At 36.7% G+C, this 21,457-nt stretch overlaps 2 protein-coding genes across 2 annotated transcripts in view; one reads left to right on the top strand and one right to left on the bottom strand.

Moving 5' to 3' along the window:
* Positions 1-13,954, bottom strand: part of Tim23 (translocase of inner mitochondrial membrane 23) — a 294,534-nt gene extending 280,580 nt beyond the window's left edge. The window contains exon 1 of the mRNA XM_089107079.1: positions 13,892-13,954. Coding sequence (XP_088963205.1) covers positions 13,892-13,916 — 25 coding nt within the window. The 5' untranslated portion in view covers positions 13,917-13,954. The remainder of the gene's footprint in view (positions 1-13,891) is intronic.
* A 3,026-nt stretch (positions 13,955-16,980) lies between these two features.
* Positions 16,981-21,457, top strand: part of LOC148939622 (uncharacterized) — an 81,270-nt gene continuing 76,793 nt past the window's right edge. Inside the window, exon 1 of the mRNA XM_089106567.1 lies at positions 16,981-17,097. The gene's annotated coding sequence lies outside the window, so the exon portion shown is untranslated. The remainder of the gene's footprint in view (positions 17,098-21,457) is intronic.

The following is a 21,457-nucleotide window of genomic DNA, read 5'->3' as shown; positions in this document are numbered from 1 at the left end:
CACTCTAAAACTGATCTTTTTGCTGTTGAGGTGCATCTCTTATTGGGGTGTAAATGCTAAGGACAGTCAGATTGTTTGTGCAACCTTTAATTCTTGCCTGTACAATTCTCTCAGACACAGGCTCATATTCAATGAGCCCAGTAACTGCTTTGGGGGACAACAGGATACCTACTCCTGCTCGACCAGATCCATCTAATGATCCCGATTTATAAAGAGACTGCCTTCCCAGCCTAGGATTCAAAGGTCAAGATGTTATGTCCATTTAGTCTCGTCTCAGAAACGCACAGAATATCAAGGTTATAAAGATAAAATTCATCCACTACAAAAGCTTGTGCCAATGAACATTTAATCTAGCACAGGTTCCAGCAGCTGATATTCAGGTCTTGTCTTCTTGATAGGACGGTAGCCAGCACACTTTTCGACGAGAGCGCCATTCTTGTCGCATTGCATAATACCGGGGATGCTGTAGCCAAACTTTTCATCATCATATTTGTCATCATCATTGAGCGTTTCTTGGGGATAAGGTACACCACAAGGTCCCCAGTCTTGCGGTAACCCAAAGCGCATTGGCCATCACCTTGCTCGGCGTGGAGCTGTGATGTTTACACCGCTTCACCACTTTGAGGTGCACTAGCGGATTTCCTATGCTGCCTAGGGACAGAGGGTCAAGCCTCATTACCTGGATGCCTACCACCACCGTGGAAATTTACCAGCTTAGCTAGCCCTTTGCTCCCACCTAGAATCAGCAATAGGCTTCAGAAGCAATAGGCTTATTGATTTATTTATTTACCACCACCCCTAAAAAAAATTGAGCTAAATCCATGCTTACTAAAATAATTTCTGTAATTATGCTCTTAAATGAAGAAATATCACTAATATTTTTTTACATTATGATCAAGATGTTTCCAACTTATAATCCTCCAGTGAAACACAGAAAACGTTGACCAGGTCAAAACAACTGGCAGAGTATTAATCTCTGAAGAATATTGAGGTGAGGATCTCAAAACTGGTAAATTGTCAAAACATGAAAGATTTCTATCATGTTGTAGCCTAAAAATAAACAGAAGTGAGTAAAACTCTCCTAAATCAGAAGCTGGCATTAGCCTTACCTATTGATTGGCATTCCATTAAAAATCCCAGGGTTTTAGGCCAACCAACAATCAAACAACCTAGTTTTGTAGAACTTCTTTATGCCAGACAATGGAAGAAAAAGTGCCAAGCCACATGCTAATACAGTACAGTACAATTGGCATTGGACAAATGGAGGAAAAAATTGGACAATGGAGGAAAAAAATTGGAAAAATGGACGGAAGTTTTCACATTATGCTTAGGTTATGAGACAAAATTTTGCAAACAGACTGTATATGATAATTGGATGATAAAATTTCATCACCAAGTTTTAAATTTAGGATCTCTTGTCCAAAACTAAGCAGCATTCTCTAAGCTCCAGCTTATGCTTAAGGTATGTGTCCATGATTAGGCTCCATTACTAACTGGCAGTGCTGTTCAAATTAATAGTGTTGTATATGGTTAAAATATTCAAACTAATCACATAATTACTAAGAGCACTTAAACAAAACAATTGGTGAAACACTCAACATTCTAGGTGGTGTATTGAAGGTTTTACTGTGGTTTAGTGACCAAAATGGTGACTAGCTGTCAAAATTACTTTTGAGATAATTATGTTAAGCATGCTGATAGATGAACAACTAAAGTTCCACTACCACTGGCAAAAAGCAGTCTCAAGAGTAAATTCAAGCCTTGGTCTCCTCAAACACACCATAATCAGCTGCTCCTGTAAAGTCTCTCTAAGGCTCTGTAAGGTTAGTCAGGTCTGTTTTGAACTTTGGTGCATGTCTCCCCTCCCCTTTCTATGTATTGATACTAGTCTAATCAAGGGAGTTCAGAGACAACCCACAAGGTGCATAGCTGGCCTACATGATTTCATTTACAATAAGAGACTGGGTGCTTGCAACTGCCAACATTCCTTTTCACATGCCGCTATGGTGACATGATGCTGAGCTACACGTATAATACACAACTAAATAACCCTTTCTTTACCAAACATTCAAGCTAGCCCCATATCAGACACCATTCACATAAGCTGTCAAATCATCCTGTTAATACATGAACACAACAGCATTTCTTCTCTGAGTGTGTTATAAATAATAGGGATAGTCTTCAAGCTGAAACTGTGACTGTATCCTTCAAGTCCAGACTTGGCAAGGAATAGTCACTGTTGGAACCAAACAGCTAAGGCAAACAAGGGCCTTGGATTCATTGAGCATTCAATAACAAGTCACCAACCATGAGTTATCAAGAAGCTTTACACAGCCCTTGTTTGTCCTGATCTTTAGTTTGGCATGTCAGTTGCCAACCCACACTTTAAGTGTGACTTGGAGATACTTGAGAAAGTCCAGTGTAGAGCAACCAAGCTCCCTTTTGCCAAAAAACAAATCTCCTACAAGCAATGACTAGAAAAGCTTGACCTGCCTACCCTAATGTACCATAGAAAGAGAGGAGATGTCATCCTTGCTTTAAGATGATGACCAGTGACACCATCATGCTGGTTTCTGATCTCAGTGAATACACCAGAACACATGGAACCCCCATAAAACTGCATTAAAAATTTAGGAGAAAGCATGAGAAGTTCAACTTCTTCACTAATCAGGTTGTTCCACTGTGGAAATCACTCAGCAAATCTACTGTGTTGGCCAGATAGATTGATAGCTTCAAGGTTGGTGCTGACAATGATTGAAGCTTCAAGTTATTTAAGATGCAGTGGGACAAACCAGCATCATTAAGCAGGGTCTATTAGGCGCCTCTCACCATCAATACATCTAGTGACACCCAACAAAGAAACCAAACTGTCTTGTATATATGAAAATAGTGATGATCCACTTATGAACTGTGATTTAAAATTGTTTTAACTGTCTTGTTGTTATGAACTGTGTTAACTGTCCTGTAGCCTATATGTGTAGGCTAAATAGTGATAATCTAGTCACAAACTGTGACATGAAGATTATTGAGTCAACATTACCTGGCAACATCTACAGGCTCTCCAACCTTAGTTCCTAGAAGATGTGATTTAAGGTAACTACTTTAAATTGTAGCTAAGAGCAATCTAAGGATTTCTCCTTGTAGAGCTCCGGAATGATGACTAGTTGTATGCAAGAATCACTGGTGACCAGGTGCTGCTCCTTCTTTGGTAGCATTCCAATTGAATTTCTACTCTTTGGAAGACCACTCAGCATCTAGCCTTCGTTTGAAAACATCAATAGACTCAGCAGTAACTGTTCATTAGATAATCTGTTCCAATTGTTGACAATATGTGTTGAGAAGAATTGAGTACGGACTCTAGATGTTGTAGACTGCTGAACAAGTTTCAGTTGATGACCTCTAGTTCTTGACTTGGTACTAACAGTAGAGAATAATGCTGGTAGAATGTTAGCCCTCAATAACTTAAAGGCTAAAATGGCATCCCCTCTTTTTCTCCTGTATACAAGTGTAGGGAGATCCAACTTTGATAGTCTTACAGGATAGGAAAGCTCTTGCATTGCAGATATCACTTTAGTGGCACGTCTCTGCACATCTTCAAGAACTGTTATATCTTTTTTCAAATGTGGAGAGGCAAGTGACATTTCAACTTCAAGCTTAAGACACACGAGTCCCTTGTAAAGAAGACTGATGCCTTTAGAAGAACAAGTAGAACTGGTATGCTTAATCAAACCCAAGGTTGGACTAGTCCCAGCAGAAAACCTCTTAGCGTGTGTATTGAATTTTAATTCATTGTCAATAGTGACACCAAGATCTAGCTCATTATTTACAGAGAAAAGTGGGTGGCCTAAGAAAAAATAAGAGTAGCATGGATTCTGTTTGCCAAAGTGAATGATATGGCACTTGGCAACATTGAATTCAAGAAGCCAGGCCTCAGCCCATTGACCAAGCAGATGAAGATTATTCTGTAGCAGGGCAGGTTCTTCACAGGACAAAGCTGGCCAAAGAAGCTTCATGTCATCTGCAAAGAGTTGAATTACTGCTGATAATGGAAGGAGCATCATTAATGAAAATATTATATAATGTAGGACCCAAGACACTTCCCTGAGGAACTCCACTCAGAACACATGTTGAGGAAGAAAGAATACAATCTCCAGAGTCATCAAACAACTGAACAAATTGGTTTTGTGAATAAAGAAAATCAAGGATCCAGAGCAGGGATTTCTCTTCAAGCATAACTGCACACAATTTAATTGCAAGTTACTTTTGACACACTTTGTCAAAAGCTTTAGAAAAGTCAAGCAGAATCATATCAGCAGGAACCCCAATATCAAGCAACTTGGTGATATGATCATATGATTCAAGGAGATTAGTGTCAACAGATCTCCCACAACGAAAGCCATGTTGTGAACTGTGTAAAACATTGTTTGCTTCAAAATATTTAACAGCTGCAGAGTTGATTATTTTTTTCAAGAACCATAGCAACTGCTGATGTCATGCTTACGGGTCGATGATTTTCTCCAAGGTCCTTTCTACCTTTTTTAAAAATAGGAATGATATGTGCAGTTTTCCAATCCTGTGATAGATTTAATGATAATTTCAACAGCAGGGAAAGAGGATGAAACAAAACTGTACAACATTTGTGTAGGATACGTGGGTGGATGCCGTTTGAGCCAGTAAATTTATTCAGTTTGAGGGATGTTAGTTCCTTTAGAACCAATGTATCTGCAATCAGAATTGGTTCCATATTATGTGATACATCATATAAGGGAGGTGTAGGATATACAATACTGGGGTTGGACAAAAAAACAGAAGAGAAATATTGATTGAAAATTTCAACTTTCTGTTTGGGATCAGCAACTGATTTACTATCATGCAGGATATCTGGGATTGTGCATCTGCTGCTACATTTTTGAGTGGCATAATGCCAGAAAGATTCAGGGTTATCCTTAACTTCCTTTGCTAGTTTTTCCTCAACCCAACTCATCAACACCTTTATTTGGTTTGTTGTTTGATTACAAAAGGATTTGAAGACTAGATAGTTTTCTGTGGTCGTATTTTTTCTATAGCTGTTCCATGCTCTGTGTTTTCTATTGATCAGCTTGCTAACTTTAGTAGTTAAAAAAGGTAAACTTTTTGCCTGTTTTACCTAAAAATTCTTGTGCGTGAATTTTCAACATTTAGAATTTCCCTTTTTACATTTGACCAACTCTCATCAATATCATCAGTAATAAGCTTTTTCCAGTTGACTTTGGCAAGTTTTTCAGAGACTATTTTGTAGTTTACATACTTTTGTTGCTTAGAGGAAGGCTAAATGGTAGGTAGACATAACTCTGAAATAGTTACAACATGGTCACTGTAACCAACAGGTGTGGTTATAACATTCTTAATAAGAAGGTCAGGGTTACTGAGTGTAACCAGATCAAGAGTGTTGGAGATTTGACCTTCCCTGAAACGAGTTGGTTGTGAAATTATTTGACAGATGGAATTATCAGAGAGGGCAGACAAAAAATGAGAATCTATTACAAAAACCAGATCCATCAATCCATTGGATTTCAGGGATATTAAAGTCCCCCATAAGGACAAGTTCAAAGCTGGCAAAATTGGTCACCATGAGAGACAACATGGCAGCCAAATTTGATTCTGAGTATTTTTTGGAGAAACTTCTGTAATTGCAGCAACATCCACTCCTTCAGATTTCATATGAAAAAGAAAGTTCAGAAAGCTTATTAGGGAGGCTATCTACACTGGAGCTAAGGAATCTCATTCCCTGAGAGGTAGGAATCAGCAAGGATGCAGGATCTAAAGGACTGGTAAGGTTATTGGATACAGCACTATGAAACAACAAAGAAGAAACATCAGTTAAACAAGTTGTTGTTTAAGAAACAAGAGAAGTGTCAGCAACAGGAAGGAGACTATTATTATTGTGTTCACTACTAGACCATTGAGAGACAGAATTAGGTGATGCAAGTCCATAAACATTTAAACAGTTATTAGAGGTAGAAGGAGGCATGTACATTAGAGGAACATTGGAGCAGTCTGGGGATTCCTCCAACTGGCAAGTTTTTTTTTAATGACGGCACCATTATGGATTATCAAATTTGCTTCTCCCTTATCTTTTCTGCATTTCAGCTCCTCAACTAGAGCTTTGTGCTTTATGTGATCTTCCTTAGGACTATCTCCATAAAACTAATTGATCCTTTTGTTTCAAAGGATTTCCATATAATTTGCTTTCTGAAGTCAGTTGATGGTACAGAGAAGAGAAGAGGAGGGGGCAGCTACCAGATGGTTGATGGCTATTAGAAAGTCATTTTACTTGGGCTGGGGGGGCACCAATGTCAATTGCATAACTGCATAAGAGATAATTGTACAGGAAAAAATGCATCATCAGACTGGGGGGGGGGGTATACCATAAGCAACAATATTAAGACGTCTTTCAAAATGCTGGTGCTCTGAATGTGCTATCCGACAAACATCAGATTCAGATAATTGGGCTGACGGAAGTTGAGACAACTTAGAGGACACTGTAGATACCACTAGGTCATGACCTGTTGAGATAGAGCAAACTGATTGTCATGAATTTTCAATAGGAGTGTGATCACTCCAGTTTTGAAAAAGGGTAAACCTGCTCATGAACCATCGTCATACAGACCCATTACTGTATCATCTGTGTTTTGTAAGCTATTTGAAAAGCTCATAATTTCGGACATTAAAGCTAGTTGTAAAGTGCCTCCCCACCAGTTTGGATTCCAAGCTGGCTTAGGATGTGCCCATGCCTTGCATGTAGTTGCACATGTTCTACTGGATGCCCACATTTCGAAAGAAAGCCTAGCTATAGGTGAATATGATGTACGGCGGGCTTTTGATTCGGGTATACATTCTCAGAATATGGTTGAGCTGAGAAAGTCCGGAGTTGACCGTGCTATTGTCAAACCCTTGAACGACATGTATAGTAGGCTCAAGGTCTGTATTAAACTGTCAGGTAAATTAAGTCGTAGGTTTGCTGTGGTGAAGAAAGGTATAAAACAGGGAGCCGTATCATCACCTGATCTGTTCAACAACAGCATATCGACGGCCCAGTCAAAAGTGGCCCCTTGCTGTATTTTTAAAGGCATTGACGTGTCCCTGGTTGGGTTTGCAGATGACCTTCTAAACTTTTCAAGAATTTTGTCTTCTTTGGAATCTAACTTTAAAATTTTGGAGATGGAGTATGATGAAATCGGGTTGAGTTTTAATGTGACAAAATGTGAAGTACTGTTATTCAACTGGAATGCCTCTCAACCCGAAATCCAACTAGGGTCACAGGTGGTCATGCCCTCTAAGTCAATTGTAGACCTGGGTCTGCCGATCGGTGAAACTCTTCAGCATACACGAGCACTGCTTGTAAAGCACATCGAGAAGAAGATCAGGTCAGCTTATGGAGCTTCGGTTTCCTCCAAGCGTAATCTAAATAGGTCGCTGCGTGCACAAATATTTGTTGCTGTTGCCTTACCCCATGTTCTTTACGTTTCGCCGTTCTGGAAGTTACTTACAAATTCGAATATAGTAACTATAAGAAGAATATTCTTCAGGTACCTCAAGGTCCTACTTGAGATGCCATTAAGAACAAGTAATTCTTACCTAACGAGGCGGTATTCAGTACCTGACCCATTTACTGCGGTGGAAGCGTGTCTTAAAAAGTACCGTGATAGAGTAGAAGCGTGTAACCACCAGTGGACTGCCATTCTTACATAGTTGTATTATAGTTCCTTCGTGATTATTTTCATTTCAAGAAGTTTTGTTGTGTTTTGTATGTGCGTTTTCTTCTCTTTTGTTTTTTATCCGTCTTTTGTTCAATTGTGACGGGTTTTTCCAATATATTTATTTATTTATTTATTTATTAATATGTGATACCCTGTTTGCAATATTGCTAACTTGGGCAGAAATGTCACTCTTTATGTCAGTTCTCAGCTGGGAAAGTGTTTGTGTCAACTGACTACTGGTGGCAAACTCCTGCTTAAGATCTTTCCTGAAAGATTTCAAGGAATAATCCATAACTGATGCTAACTTATTTATCATAGCTTGCTCACTAGAGGGGGGAGGGAGATGGTTAAGTTTGCAGGCTGGACAAGACCCAGAACATGTAAGGGCCAAAGGACAGGTCCAGACATTCACCACAGATCCACTTCTCACAAATATCACACTCAATAGCAGAGGACCCTTCATCCAGTTCAGCAGAACAGGCAGCATATTTGTCATTGCCTTTAATTGGGCTAATGTGTTTTCTTTTAGCTTTGTTGGACATTTTATATCAATTTAATCATGGTATAGGCTATAGCCTAGGCTTATCAAAGCTAGGCTACTACCTGAAAGAAGATCTCTTATAAAAAAAAATACTATATCCAAAAAAAAAAAGAAACGAAAAATAATTTTCTTATTTACTCAAATTGGTTTATTTACTCAATTTGGTAGGCTATTAAACATAGGCTAATAGTTGATATTTTTTGTTACTAATAGTTTGTGTAAACAATGATGATTATGATGGCAATATGAATCATCTGTTGAAGCTGTCCCCAGCGCTACCTATCCAGTTAGAATAACTTCAGGAAGTCTAGTTTAATAGATGGCAGGACACTATGGCAAATGAAGTACCCTATATCTGGGCAATGGATAAATATTTTGTTTTCCAGTCAATTTATTATGATAGATAAGACTTTTCTGAACACTTTGGCATAACTTCATATATAAATAGAACACTTGGTCACAATAAAAGCAGTGATTTTGTATTATTAAAATTTTAGCCTCTGGGCCAATACTTCATCACTGAATAGAATAAAAAGTCATAGAAATATGAGTAGCCTGCCCATCCCTTTCAACTACCCACTGATACCAACTTCATCATATGAATGTCTTGCTAGGAGGCTGATGCTGCTTTTCATACCCAACTCTCTTGCATACTAGTTGCTGTTGTGTGGTACTGTCAGATTTAAACCACTAGAGAATGGACTAAACCTACCTAGTAGTCACTAATATCAAGTGGGCCTGAATTGCATTTCTCCACCAGGCCTCACAGTGTGTCACATGGCCCCACCAGAGTGATGAAGCTGTGTCATCTTTAACATGGAAAAGAACAGATCCAGTTTGGACTTTAAGTTTAGTCCAAAGTGCAAATTATGCTAACTGAATAAAGAATTTAATTACATATTTCTTTTGTGCATATCTAATTTATGTCCTATAAGCAACCTTAACCAAATTAGATATTTCAGAAGATCTTCTGAATGAATCACTTATGCACTGGACCAGAAAGTATAATACATATAAAACACATTAAAGATCACCATGTTCTTCCTTATGCATAAGCTTAGAATACCATCTCTAAAATATCATCACAAACAAGGGGATATGGTAACGGTATAGAAGCTTCTGAATGCTGGGGATACCATTCCTGGCCTTTTCATACCCAACTCTCTTGCATACTAGTTGCTGTTGTGTGGTACTGTCAGATTTAAACCACTAGAGAATGGACTAAACCTACCTAGTAGTCACTAATACCAAGCGGGCTTGAATTGCCTTTCTCCACCAGGCCTCACAGTGTGTCACATGGCCCCACCACAGTGATGAAGCTGTGTCATCTTTAACATGGAGAAGAACAGATCCAGTTTGGACTTTAACTTTAGTCCAAAGTGCAAATTATGCTCACTGAATAAAGAATTTAATAACATATTTCTTTTGTGCCTATCTATTTTATGTCCTATAAGCAACCTTAACCAAATTAGATATTTCAGAAGATCTTCTGAATGAATCACTTATGCACTGGACCAGAAAGTATAATACACATAAAACACATTAAAGATCTCCATGCTCTTCCTTATGCATAAGCTTAAAATACCATCTCTAAAATATCATCACAAACAAGGGGATATGGTAACAGTATAGAAGCTTCTGAATGCTGGGGATACCATTCCTGGCCTTTTCTAAAAAGGCAAAGAGAACCCATGACCATCCTTAAAAGCTTTTCCAGAAACAAGAAAACACCAGACTAAAGAATATGTTCTTTTCAAATACAGTTGTGGAACTCCCTAAGTTAAAAAGCAGTGACCTGTACCACCATGGATGTATTCAAGTCATCAGTAGACAGGGAGTGGCTCAACCAGCCCTGGTGCACCTTTTGGGATGCCATAGATGATTATCTATTATTGCTGAAGCTAGTGGACACATTGTTCATCTTATTACTAGCTTGAGTGTGATTTAAGGCAATAACAAAACTGCTTTCCAAAATAAAAATAAAACATATCTTATCTAGTATTTTATCTTGCATCTAACTACAATGTCAATTTATCAAATTGTTTAGGTCTTTGGAGCTAATTAGGACAGGACAAAATATCTGCAATTTTATTAACTAGCTATTTTTCAAGAGAGCAAGAACCCTATTCTCATAGATTTTTAAGGCAAACTTCCAGATGAGAGGTTTTGTTCATCTTGGTAAGTGGTTGAGTTAGGAGAATAAAACTTTCATGAATAGATTAAGAGCTGCCAGAATCACTGGGAAGTAATTTTGAAACGCCTACTATCACCTTCTCCCCTCTAAAGTGCACTGATCCTTGGTGGTTGACCTCATTAGAAGTAAACACTAGACTATAAAATTCTGTAAATTACTTTTGAAAATTCCAAAATGCTTACTAAATGGTAGTTTCTGCAATTTATTTATTAATACCATGTTTTAGCAACAAAAAAGTGCCAGTTGAAAGAAAAAGAGGAATTGTAAAGAATAACAAGAGAGAAAGCAAGTGATTTAGAAACTGATCATCATTTATTATTATTGCTTACAATCAATTTTTATGAATAAATCAGTGTTAATAATTGGTCTCATTGTCTTGCATAGTTTTCAAAAAGGCTATTATGTACTTGAAGTAAATGATAATAACACAAAAAGGACAATCAAAATTGGTAGCTTTGCTAGCATCATGAGCATATTCATTAGAATTTAGCACCAAAAACCCAACAGAGGGAGATGAAAATAAACAATGCTGTAATAGAACTATTGCCATGGAAAAAGAATGAAAACCAAAGATAAAGGTAACCCTTTTTTGTTAAAATTTTGATTGCTAGAGACCTCTTATATATACAATTTTCTAACCCCCAAAAATAAAGAAATTGTAGAGATAGTAGCTTGGCAACACCTTCTTGTGTAAGTTTTAGACTCTGGATAGAGCATATACAACTACACCATTTTTAGCCTTAACCATAGGCCTAAAGTTCAACAGTACATATCAATTGCCATAAACATTATCATAGTCATTTATTTTGAATTACACCAGAAAGAGATCTTTCCTATTTTTTTTTTCTTATGTTAAGAATAACTTAGGATAACAGATACACATTTGCTGACTTTTACTGGGTAAATTTCTAAGTGGCACTAGAATTTAGCCCCTGAATATATCCAAATCAGGGTATATATTTGCACATCAGGGGATGGGGGCAAAATTTATTTGTGATGTAAATGAAGGTTATATTTAGAATCAAACAGGGGCAAATCTCCAGCATTTTTATTTGGGGGGCAAGAGGGGTCCACATCTGGATAGTCAAAGGGCATGGGATGTTTTTTTCTCTACATTATTGGGGGGGGGGTAACTACCCCCTAACCCCCATGCCACCCCCAAATTATGCCGCTGGAATCAGAATGCAATTTTGATTATATATTTGCTCATTCGGGGGGTGGGGTATATACTCTGTATGTATATGTATACTTATAGCAAATCTTGTGTTTTTGCCACTGCTTTATCTGTATCCTTGTGGATTATTCATCCACTGGGATGAACACTGTCTATAAGAACAATTTATAGCAGCAATTTCAAAAAATTTATGCATTGCATTGAGAGCATGGAAAAAATTGGGTAAATTTTAACCAAATCATATTATTGACTTATGAATAAAGTGAATATACCACTTGATACCTTTTTTAATGCTCTTTCCAAATATAATAATAATTTTTGTCGGAAATGGAATTTTACCTCCACCCCTATATATACCAATTCAGGGTATATATTTGCACATTAGGGGGAGGGGGTGTTGGCAAATTTTATTTCTGATGTAAATGGGAGGTAAGTTTAAACTTTACCCCCCACCCCACCCCCAATGTACAAATATATACCCTGAATTGGTATATATAGGGGCAGGAGTAAAATTCATTTCTGACAAAAAATATTATTATATTTGGAAAGAGCATAAAAAAAGGCATTGAGTAGTATATTCACTTTATTTGTAAGTCAATAATATGATTTGGTAAAAATTTACCTAATTTTTTCCTTTTAAGTTGGAAAAAGAAGGAAAAAACAGGAAAGACTTGATGATAAAGGTTCTTTCCTTGGGTAATATGTTAACTAGGATCATTAGACATATTTTAAAGTAAGAATTGTTTTCTTAATATGTCTCCTTATCAGGAGCCACAATTCTAAATATTTACCAAAGTATGTCCTGGGAAGGTATTTTGTAACTATCTCTACTCTTACTCTCTCTGAAGGGCCCTGACCTTTGGTGATCTTTAAAAATCTTTGTTATAAAGATGAAACTACATAAAATAGATCTTCTGATTAAATGAAGTATAACAAAACTGTTTTCAGCTTCACAACTTTGCTAAATTCTGACTAATGAGATTTTAAGGACCTACAAATACAATTCCTGAATTTTGAAACAAAAATATTTATATGGCTTAAAAATCTACTCAAATAACAGGAATTACACTTTCAGAACTAAACCAGAGAAAGAGAAATGGATTAATGGAAATTAATGTAAAATGTTGTTTTGTCCAAATTTCACTAGCCTAGGCATAGACCCGTCAAGTAGGCAAAATTCTAAGACTAAAAAATCAGAAAAGGGTCAACATGGAAGCTTGGCAATACCTTCATAGAGTATGTTTTTGGTCCTGGATTCATTACTGGGTAAATATTTACCAAATCATATTATTGAGTAACAACTAAAGTGAATATACCATTCAATGCCTTTTTTATGCTGATTACAAATATAATAATCATTTCTATTGGAAATGAATTTTAGCCCCCCTCCCCTATATATGCCAATTCAGGGTATATATTTCTACATTAGGGGGTTGGGGGTAAAGTTTAAACTTACCTCCTATTTATTAGAAATAAAGGTAAATATATACCAAATCATATTATTGAGTTAGGAATAAAGTGAATACACCATTTGATGCCTTTTTTATGCTGATTATGAATATAATAATCATTTCTATTGGAAATGATTTTCAGCCCTCCCCCTAACCTAACCTTCACCCCCATATGTGCAAATATATATCCTGAATTGACATATATAGAGGGGTGGGGGCTAAAGATAATTTCCAATTTAAATGTTTGTTATAGGCCTATTTGTAATCAGCATAAAAAAGGCATCAAATGGTATATTCACTTTATTTGAAACTCAATCCTATGATTTGGTATATATTTACCAAAATTAAATTATCCCCCACCCTCTCTAATGTAGAAATATATATCCTGAATTGACATATATAGGGGGCTAAAATTCATTTCTGATAGAAATGATTATTATATTTGTAATCAGCATAAAAAACGGCATCAAATAGAATATTCACTTTAGTTGTTACTCAATAATATGATTTGGTAAATATTTACCCATTACTGTAATTTTTCCTAACCCAACCCCTTTCCAAGATATCAAAAAGTAGCTAAACTAGAATTTTGCCATATAAAATTTTTGAACCCAAAGAAATAAAGAAATGGCAGAGATAGCCTAGTAGCTTAGCAGCATCTTCCTGTGTATGTTTTAGGCTTTGAATAGCCTACAAAGCTGAAAATTTCATTCACAAAACTACTTTCCAAAATGCCCCACATATACAACTACATCACTTTTAGCCTTAAGCATGGGCCTAAATATCAATTACCAGAAACATTGTCGTAGTCATTCATCTTGAATTACGTGAGAAACAGATCTTGCCTAATTTAAAATAGTTGCGTAAGTAGAATGAAAACGTTAATTGCCTGCGCTGCGAACAATTGGCAAATAAATTATTGCGCAGAATGAAAGGCGAAATGTATGTATGTATGTATTTCCAAAAAAAGGCATCCGGCCATAGAAAAAAAAACAGAACATAAACATAACAAAACCAACAAAAAACACAAATAAATTAAAATGAAAAAACGTAGTTATATATAAATCTTCACAAAGTATTTATAAAGAGATGCATCTTTCACGATGTATCAGCATCAGCCCTTCATCAGCATACTTAGCCAAATTCCTTAATGTGATTTTAACTCGTAACCCTACAATCCCTTCCACCCACCTTCTATCCGCCAACACTACCACTTTGACTTCACAGATGAGAACCACAGACTGCCTTTGGACACTTTTTCTGACAACGAAACAATCTTTTCGCCTTGAGTTTCAGAACGCTAGCCATGGCCTAATTGTTGGAGGATCATGGTTCCCTCATCGTGATGTTCACAACTATACATGGACTTCACCTGATGGGACTACACGGAGCCAAATTGACTATTCTCTTATTAGAAAACGTTACAGACGCTGTCTGGAAGATGTTTGTACTTTTCATGGGGCCGATGCTTACTCGGAGCACCAACTAGTGATTACTAGTTTTAAACTAAAATTAAAGGCTATTACCAAGCACAAAGAGACTGTGAAAGTGTTTGTTATTCAGAAGCTCCAGGATAGAAAAATGAGGCAAGCATATTGTGTTCCCCTTTCTAACAAGTTTGTAAACCTGACATGCGATGAAACCGGTGTTCTAGTAGATGAGAAGTGGAATAAAACTGTGGAGTGTGTAAGGAGAGTCGCTAAATAATCGGTTGCTTATGCGAAAACAAAGAGTGAATAGTGGATCAGCGATGGCTCGTGGAAACTTATGAAAAAGAGAAAAGAAATAAAGATCCAGCTAGACAGCTGCGATAGTAACGTCATCCCTCCCTACAAAGACCAACTCAAGGCCCAATATAAACAAACCCACAAAGCCGTAAAGTGGTCCAAAAGGAATGATTTACGTCACTTTTTGGAGACAAAAGCAGCCGAAGCTGAAGTGGATGCCAGCAAAGGCGACAGTAGAACGGTATATTGAATAACCAAAGAGATCAGCGGTGACTTCTGAAAGCCAGCATGCGCGGTTACCAAGGCTATTACCGAGCAAAAAGAGACTGTGAACGTGTTTGACATTCAGAAGCTCCAGGATAGACAAGTGAGGCAAGCATATTGTGTTACCCTTTGCGTGCTGCGCCAGCATGCCAGCATGCACTGTTGAAAACAAGACTGTAGAACTACTAACGAGGAAAGAAGATATTGATAACAGATGGAGAGAATACTTCAACGAAGTATTAAATTTTCCTCCCTTGTAAATCTCATGGAGCCTCTCCCCGATGTTCCGCTCATCAATCTTGGAATCAACGTTGAACCCATTACCCTACTGGAAGTGAAAGCCGTACTACGCAACCTGAAAAACGGCATAGCTACCGGAGTTGATGGCGTACAACCTGAATTATTGAAATATGGCGCCTCGGCCTTGACGAAGCCTCTCTACAAAATTTTGAATCAAATTTGGGAAACCTAGAGTGTCCCCACTGATTGGAAGAAATGAGCCATTATAAAAATTTTTAAGAAAGGTCGTACCATGGATTACAACAATTGGCGAGGTATAGCTCCACAGTCCATAGAAAGTTAAGTTCTCTGTCAAATACTCCTGAATCGTATTCAGTCGAGAATTGACGAGCTCCTGAGGGATGAGTGACATGGTTTTCGGTCAGGTAGATCTTGTGCTGATCTGATATTCAACCTAAGAATTTTAATTGAAGAATCGAACGAGTGGCAAACTGAAATATTAAAAGCATTTATTGATTTCTTAAAGGCGTTCCATTCAGTACATAGGGAATCATAATGGAGAATACTACGATATTATGGACTCCCAGACAAGATTATTAGTATTATTGCTGCTTTATATAATGACCAGCTAGCCACCATACGAACCGACGATGGAGACCTGACGGAATGGTTCCAGATCAATTCTGGTGTACGAAAAGGTTGTATCCTATATCCTCTACTCTTTACGCTTTTCACTGACTATGGACTGCAGTCCTGTCACTTTGTTGGACGGATACAATTGAATGAGAGGCGTAGTGTTTTTCATGTTGATTTTGGTGATGACATTAGACTCCTTTCTCATCTAAGAGTAAACCTGCAACAGAACATCACCGAGCTCTCGGACAAAGCTGGGCGAGTTGGAGTGTCCATTAGTACTCAAAAGACGGAGGTTATGAGTAAAAACGTAAATACAACCCCAGCCAGGCCACTGAATGTTCATTTAGATGAGCTAGATGAGGTTACAGTATTTAAGTATCTGGGAAGCCTCAACAAATCTGATGGAAGTCTCGAGCGTGAAATTACAACACGCATTGCTTGTGCAGGCAATGCTCTTATCAAATTAAGAATAGTTTGAAAAAATACTCCGTACTCTCTGAAGCTCAAACTCTGACTCCTAAATAGCAATGTCCCTCTCTATACTGATTTATGAATATGAGACATGGGCACTGACGAAACAGCTTTGAGAAACGAATAAAATGTTTCGAAAATAACTGTCTTCGGCGCATCCTGGGGATCCGCTGGTCCGAAAAAATTACGAACGCCGGAATACGTGAAAGGACGGAACAACCGTTAATAGTTGAAAAAAAATCTTATTTAGTAGATGGCGATATTGGGGTCATATGGTCCGTATGGGCAATGGCAGGCTCCTCCATGATGTTTGGTCCCCTCCCCCGGGCATTAGAAGATGTGGACGTCAGAGAACGACGCTTGGCCGATCCCTAGAGAAAGAGGTTACTTTGGCGAGGACATTTTTGGAAGATCTGTGGTTTCGAGCTCTTCAGAGGTTGTCGTGGAGAGGCACCGGTGTCGCCTTATGCGCCAGGCAGCGTGGAAGGAACTACGTAAGTAAGTCTCATTATCTTCCCCACACATCGGACAAGCGACTGGGTTAACACTATGAGCCCTAATTTTTGACGGACTATTTGGCTGAACGAAAAACCGAAAAACTGTTCGACAGGCAGTCTGCAGCAAGCAAATTTAAATAAAGAAAACGAGAAATTGTTTTGGGTAAGTTTTCTTCTAGACTAATATAAAGCTAACTCTGAATACCTGTAAATATAATCTACAAAAGCTCTTCATGTATAGGATTTCACTTAATAAAATGATTCTGGGACTGTTAAACAAATTTGGGCAATTTTCTGCAGTTCATATTATTGACTTATGATTAAAGTGAACATACTAGCCTACTTGATGACTTTTTTTTATGTTCTTTACAAATATAATAATTGGTAAAATTCTACTATGGCTACTTTTGGCTATCTTGGAAAGGCTAAAGTTAGGAAAATGAAACTTTCAGGGATGTGTCTATAGGCTAAAGTATGGCCTGGGAAGGTATTTTGAAGTACCTACCTCCACTCCTTCTCCCTCTAGAGGGTCCTGAAATATGTGCACATGATAGGTCTATACATATTGAAATTTTGACAAAACAATATTTTGCCTTAATTTTCAGTTATCAGTTTCTTTTTCTCTGGTTTTAGTTCCTAAGATACAATTCCTGTTAGGCTATTTGAGAAGAATTTTAAGCCATATAAATGTTTTTTTCTTTAATTTAGGAAATGTGTTTGCATATCTTTAAAACCTTATAGCCTAAATAGGGATTAAGCAAAGTTGTGAAGCTGAAAACAATTTTGTTGTACTTCATTTAAGCAGAAGATCTATTCTGCAAGGTTTCACTTTTATAACACACATATTTTAAAGGTCGTCAAAGGCCAGGACCCTCTAGAGAGAGAAGGTGTAGAGGTATGTGCTTCAAAATACCTTCCCGGGCCATACTTTAGCCTGTAGAACCATCCCTGAAAGGTTCATTTTCCTAACTTAACCCCTTTCCAGGATAGCCAAAAGTAGCTAAAGTAGAATTTTACCTAATAATCATTTTGGCAAAATTATACTTTTGTTACTTTGACTATCTTGAAGAAGGGTTAGGTTAAGAAAATGAAACTTTCAGGGATGGTCCTACAGGCTAAAGTATGTCCAGGGAAGGTATTTGAAGTACCTACCTCTACTCCTCTCTCTAGAGGGTGACTGAAATGAATTGGGTGTACAGTACTTTAAAATAAAAAGCTTAGTGGTAATACTGAGAAGAGAAGAATTCAGATGGAAGCAGTATAGTGACCCAAATTGTAGACTCTCCAACTTGACTGAAGAAACTTTGCAACACCTTCTCTTTGGGTGCTCTGCAAGTACTCCTGAAATTTATAAACTGCATATGCTATCCCAAAATTTTAAACTTCCACTAGATATTAACCTGATCCTGGATGCTCCCTTGCCAGCCTCCATTGAAAAGAAGTTTTACAGAGAGGCAATTGGTGTGCTAATGAATTTAGATGTTCTTTGAGTGGGTAACTTCTTCCCAAGTATTGTAAATTTAAAGAAGAGGGGTCAACAAGCAGAAGAATGGGAGGGTCCTGTTGCAAGAGCTGCCAAGGTACCTGCCGAGTTTACTCTTAAATTGCAGGGAAATGGTAGCAGGACCCTATGCTTCCCTTGTTTGGCCCTTATGAAAAAGCCAATTTAGTTACCCCCCTCCCTTGGAAGAACATATATTTAATGCAATGGAGGAGAATCCACCAACTTGGAAGCCAAGAAAGACACCAAATGATGGAGTCCAAGTGATTTCTTATGAAGAAGAAGAAAAGTGCAGTTAGAAGCCAAAAGGAGTCTGTTTAGGATTCCAGGTGCTTTTCTTTAAGAAGAAGAAACTAGTGATATATTTTTAACCCCTATTCAATACCTTTGCTAATGTTGATAACTTCTTTGTGTGGTTACAAAGATGAAATACCTTTGGGGTTCCTTTAAGGGTTCAAGATGCAATTAGCCCTAGGAACAATTACTGAATTGTGAAAGAACTTAAAAAAAGGCATCAAATCATGTTTTTACTTGCATCCTACCTAAATCATATAGCCAACTACAGATTCACCAAAGAAAACTTCCTAGTGAGAAAAATTGTATTTTGTAACTGATTAGAGAATTTTAATGGTTATTTTTACTATTCCTAATGATAAATATTTATTTTGAAGATAAATTTGCAGGAATTTTTATAAGAATCTTTAACCCCTTGAAAATTAAATCACAGCAAAACCAATATCATTCATGACATCAGGTTTTCAGAATTAGGCTAATTCAGAAACTCATGAAGTAAATATAATTTGGGCAAACTATTTGAACTGGTTGGGAGTAAATCAAAGTTAGCTACTGGTGCATTATATTTCACCCACTGCTATAGACTGTCCATGGAAACCTGTCAAATGGGTATTTGCTATCTAAATTTATTGCAAAGCACAAATTCTCATTGTGTTTATAATATTTAAACAGTTTTTTTTTGGTTTAGGTAAGGGGGGGGAAGGTACCTAGGTTAGGTTACATATTTAATATATGCTATGCTTTACTTTCTAGGATTATAAGAAACCCTTCACCCAAAATTTTACTAATAGCTTGTCCATAATATCAGATTTATAAAAAGAAACAATGAAAATCAGCACCCTTTTACATCTAGCTCTAAGCCCAATTAGGGAGGAGAGAGAGAGGGGGAGAAATGCTGTTGCAGTATGAAATAAAAAAGATTGAACTACTAATCTAACAGTATATTTTTTTGTCCTATTTGATTTTTGCCCTATTATAAACCTTAACTGGTAGCATACCCATGGATTCTACCAAAAAGCAGTTGAATTTCACTTCTTGTGCTGTTCATTGATAGTAGATTTCTGTCATAGGAATCTTACAACTTTCCTTGGTAACACTCTTGTGTATGGACTCTCCTGAAATACACAATGTAATATCAAAAGAGTAGTAGATTACCACTTGATTCCTTATTCAACAGTGTTTCCAAATGCATCCCAGCTGCCTCACCTTATCAGGTGAATACTAAGCTAACAAACAGGCTTTACGTTTAATAGAGAGGAGAAGTTTTTTGCAGGGTTGCCACACAGTGAAAAAATCACTATATTCTTGAAAAATAAATAACTAATTACCACATAAATCACTAGATTATTGAATAGAAATCACTAGAATTATAATACTCTTTATCTTTTTAATTAATAATTCTTTTGTTTCTTTACCATGTTCTTTACAGGCGAATCTACAGGAAAAGGTTAAAAATTACCCCCCTAGATGTGGAAAAATATCTTTAGATTGACGTTTTTTTTTCTCAAGCAAAGTTTACCCTTGAAATTTTAAAAAAAGTTTTTTTGCATCTTTATGCAGAGAATATAACACAATCCTTGTTCCTCTCTGTATTTTCTGGAATTTATACCATGGGCTTATACCCCATAAAGCTTACACACTTTCATAAACCATATATTATCCTTAGCATACTTTCATCCCCAGACCTATCCTCAGGGCCTTTGTGGGTCATATTAAATCTAAAAGTATGGTTTTGGAACCTTTTAAGTATGCTAAACAAAATGGCTCTCTCAAACTCTTGGTCAGACAGTTTTCAGGAAAAAAGGGAGGTGGAAGAGGGGCTAGTAGCCATCCAATGTTTTTGTTCAAATTAATAAAAAAAAAAATTTCCACAAATTAAGTTTTTCAAAAAAAAATAAAGAACTCCATTAAACAAAAAATGAGCAAAAATAAAATCAAATAATCTACCAAGCATGAAACTACCACAAATCAGCATTGATAAGTAAATAAAACCCAAAACAAACAGAAATTACAATAATTAACCAAGTCAAACTCAAAACGAGCAGAAATTAACATAAGTTGGGTGCAAAACTCCTATGCCTTCCCAAGGCCAGAACAAATTTGCACTTTACTGAAAAAACATAAATGTTTTTACTTTTATAAATTTAATAAATAAAATACTATAAACATTTTGATTACTAAATATCAGTATTTGTATATTTAACTGACAATACAAATTCATTTGTTTTTTTTTTCAGTCAAGTGAAAATTATGTTCTGGCCTTGGGAAGGCATAGGGGTTTTGCACCCAACTTATGTTAATTTCTGCTTGTTTTGAATTTGACATGGTTTTATTATTGTAATTTATGTTTGTTTTGGGTTTCATTTATTTATCGATGCTGATTTGTGGTAGTTTCACGCTTGGTATATTATTTGATTTTATTTTTGCTCATTTTTTGTTTAATGGAGTTATTTACTTTTCTTTGAAAAACTTATTTTGTGGAAAAATTTTTTTAATTAATATCTGTTTGTTTTATATTGACATAGTCTTTTCAGGGAAAAAGAAAATAATACTTTAAATCTTTTCGTTTTTTAAGACTTTACAGTTTGGCCTGTGATTTGTATGATGGAGAAAATTTTTCAGCAATTCTTAACAATATACACCCTTTTAAAAATATGGACACAAATAGTAGCCTACTGTTTAGTTTAGTTTCATACCTCCTCTAGTTGACCTGAAATGGAAAACTTGA

This window comes from Artemia sp. Qi Xiang Cuo, chromosome 21, assembly GCF_049724085.1.
Source record: "Artemia sp. Qi Xiang Cuo chromosome 21, ASM4972408v1, whole genome shotgun sequence".
NCBI classification, from domain to species: domain Eukaryota; kingdom Metazoa; phylum Arthropoda; class Branchiopoda; order Anostraca; family Artemiidae; genus Artemia; species Artemia sp. Qi Xiang Cuo.
The sequence above is the reverse complement of the archived record's forward strand: the minus strand, read 5'-3'. Positions and strand labels throughout refer to the sequence as shown.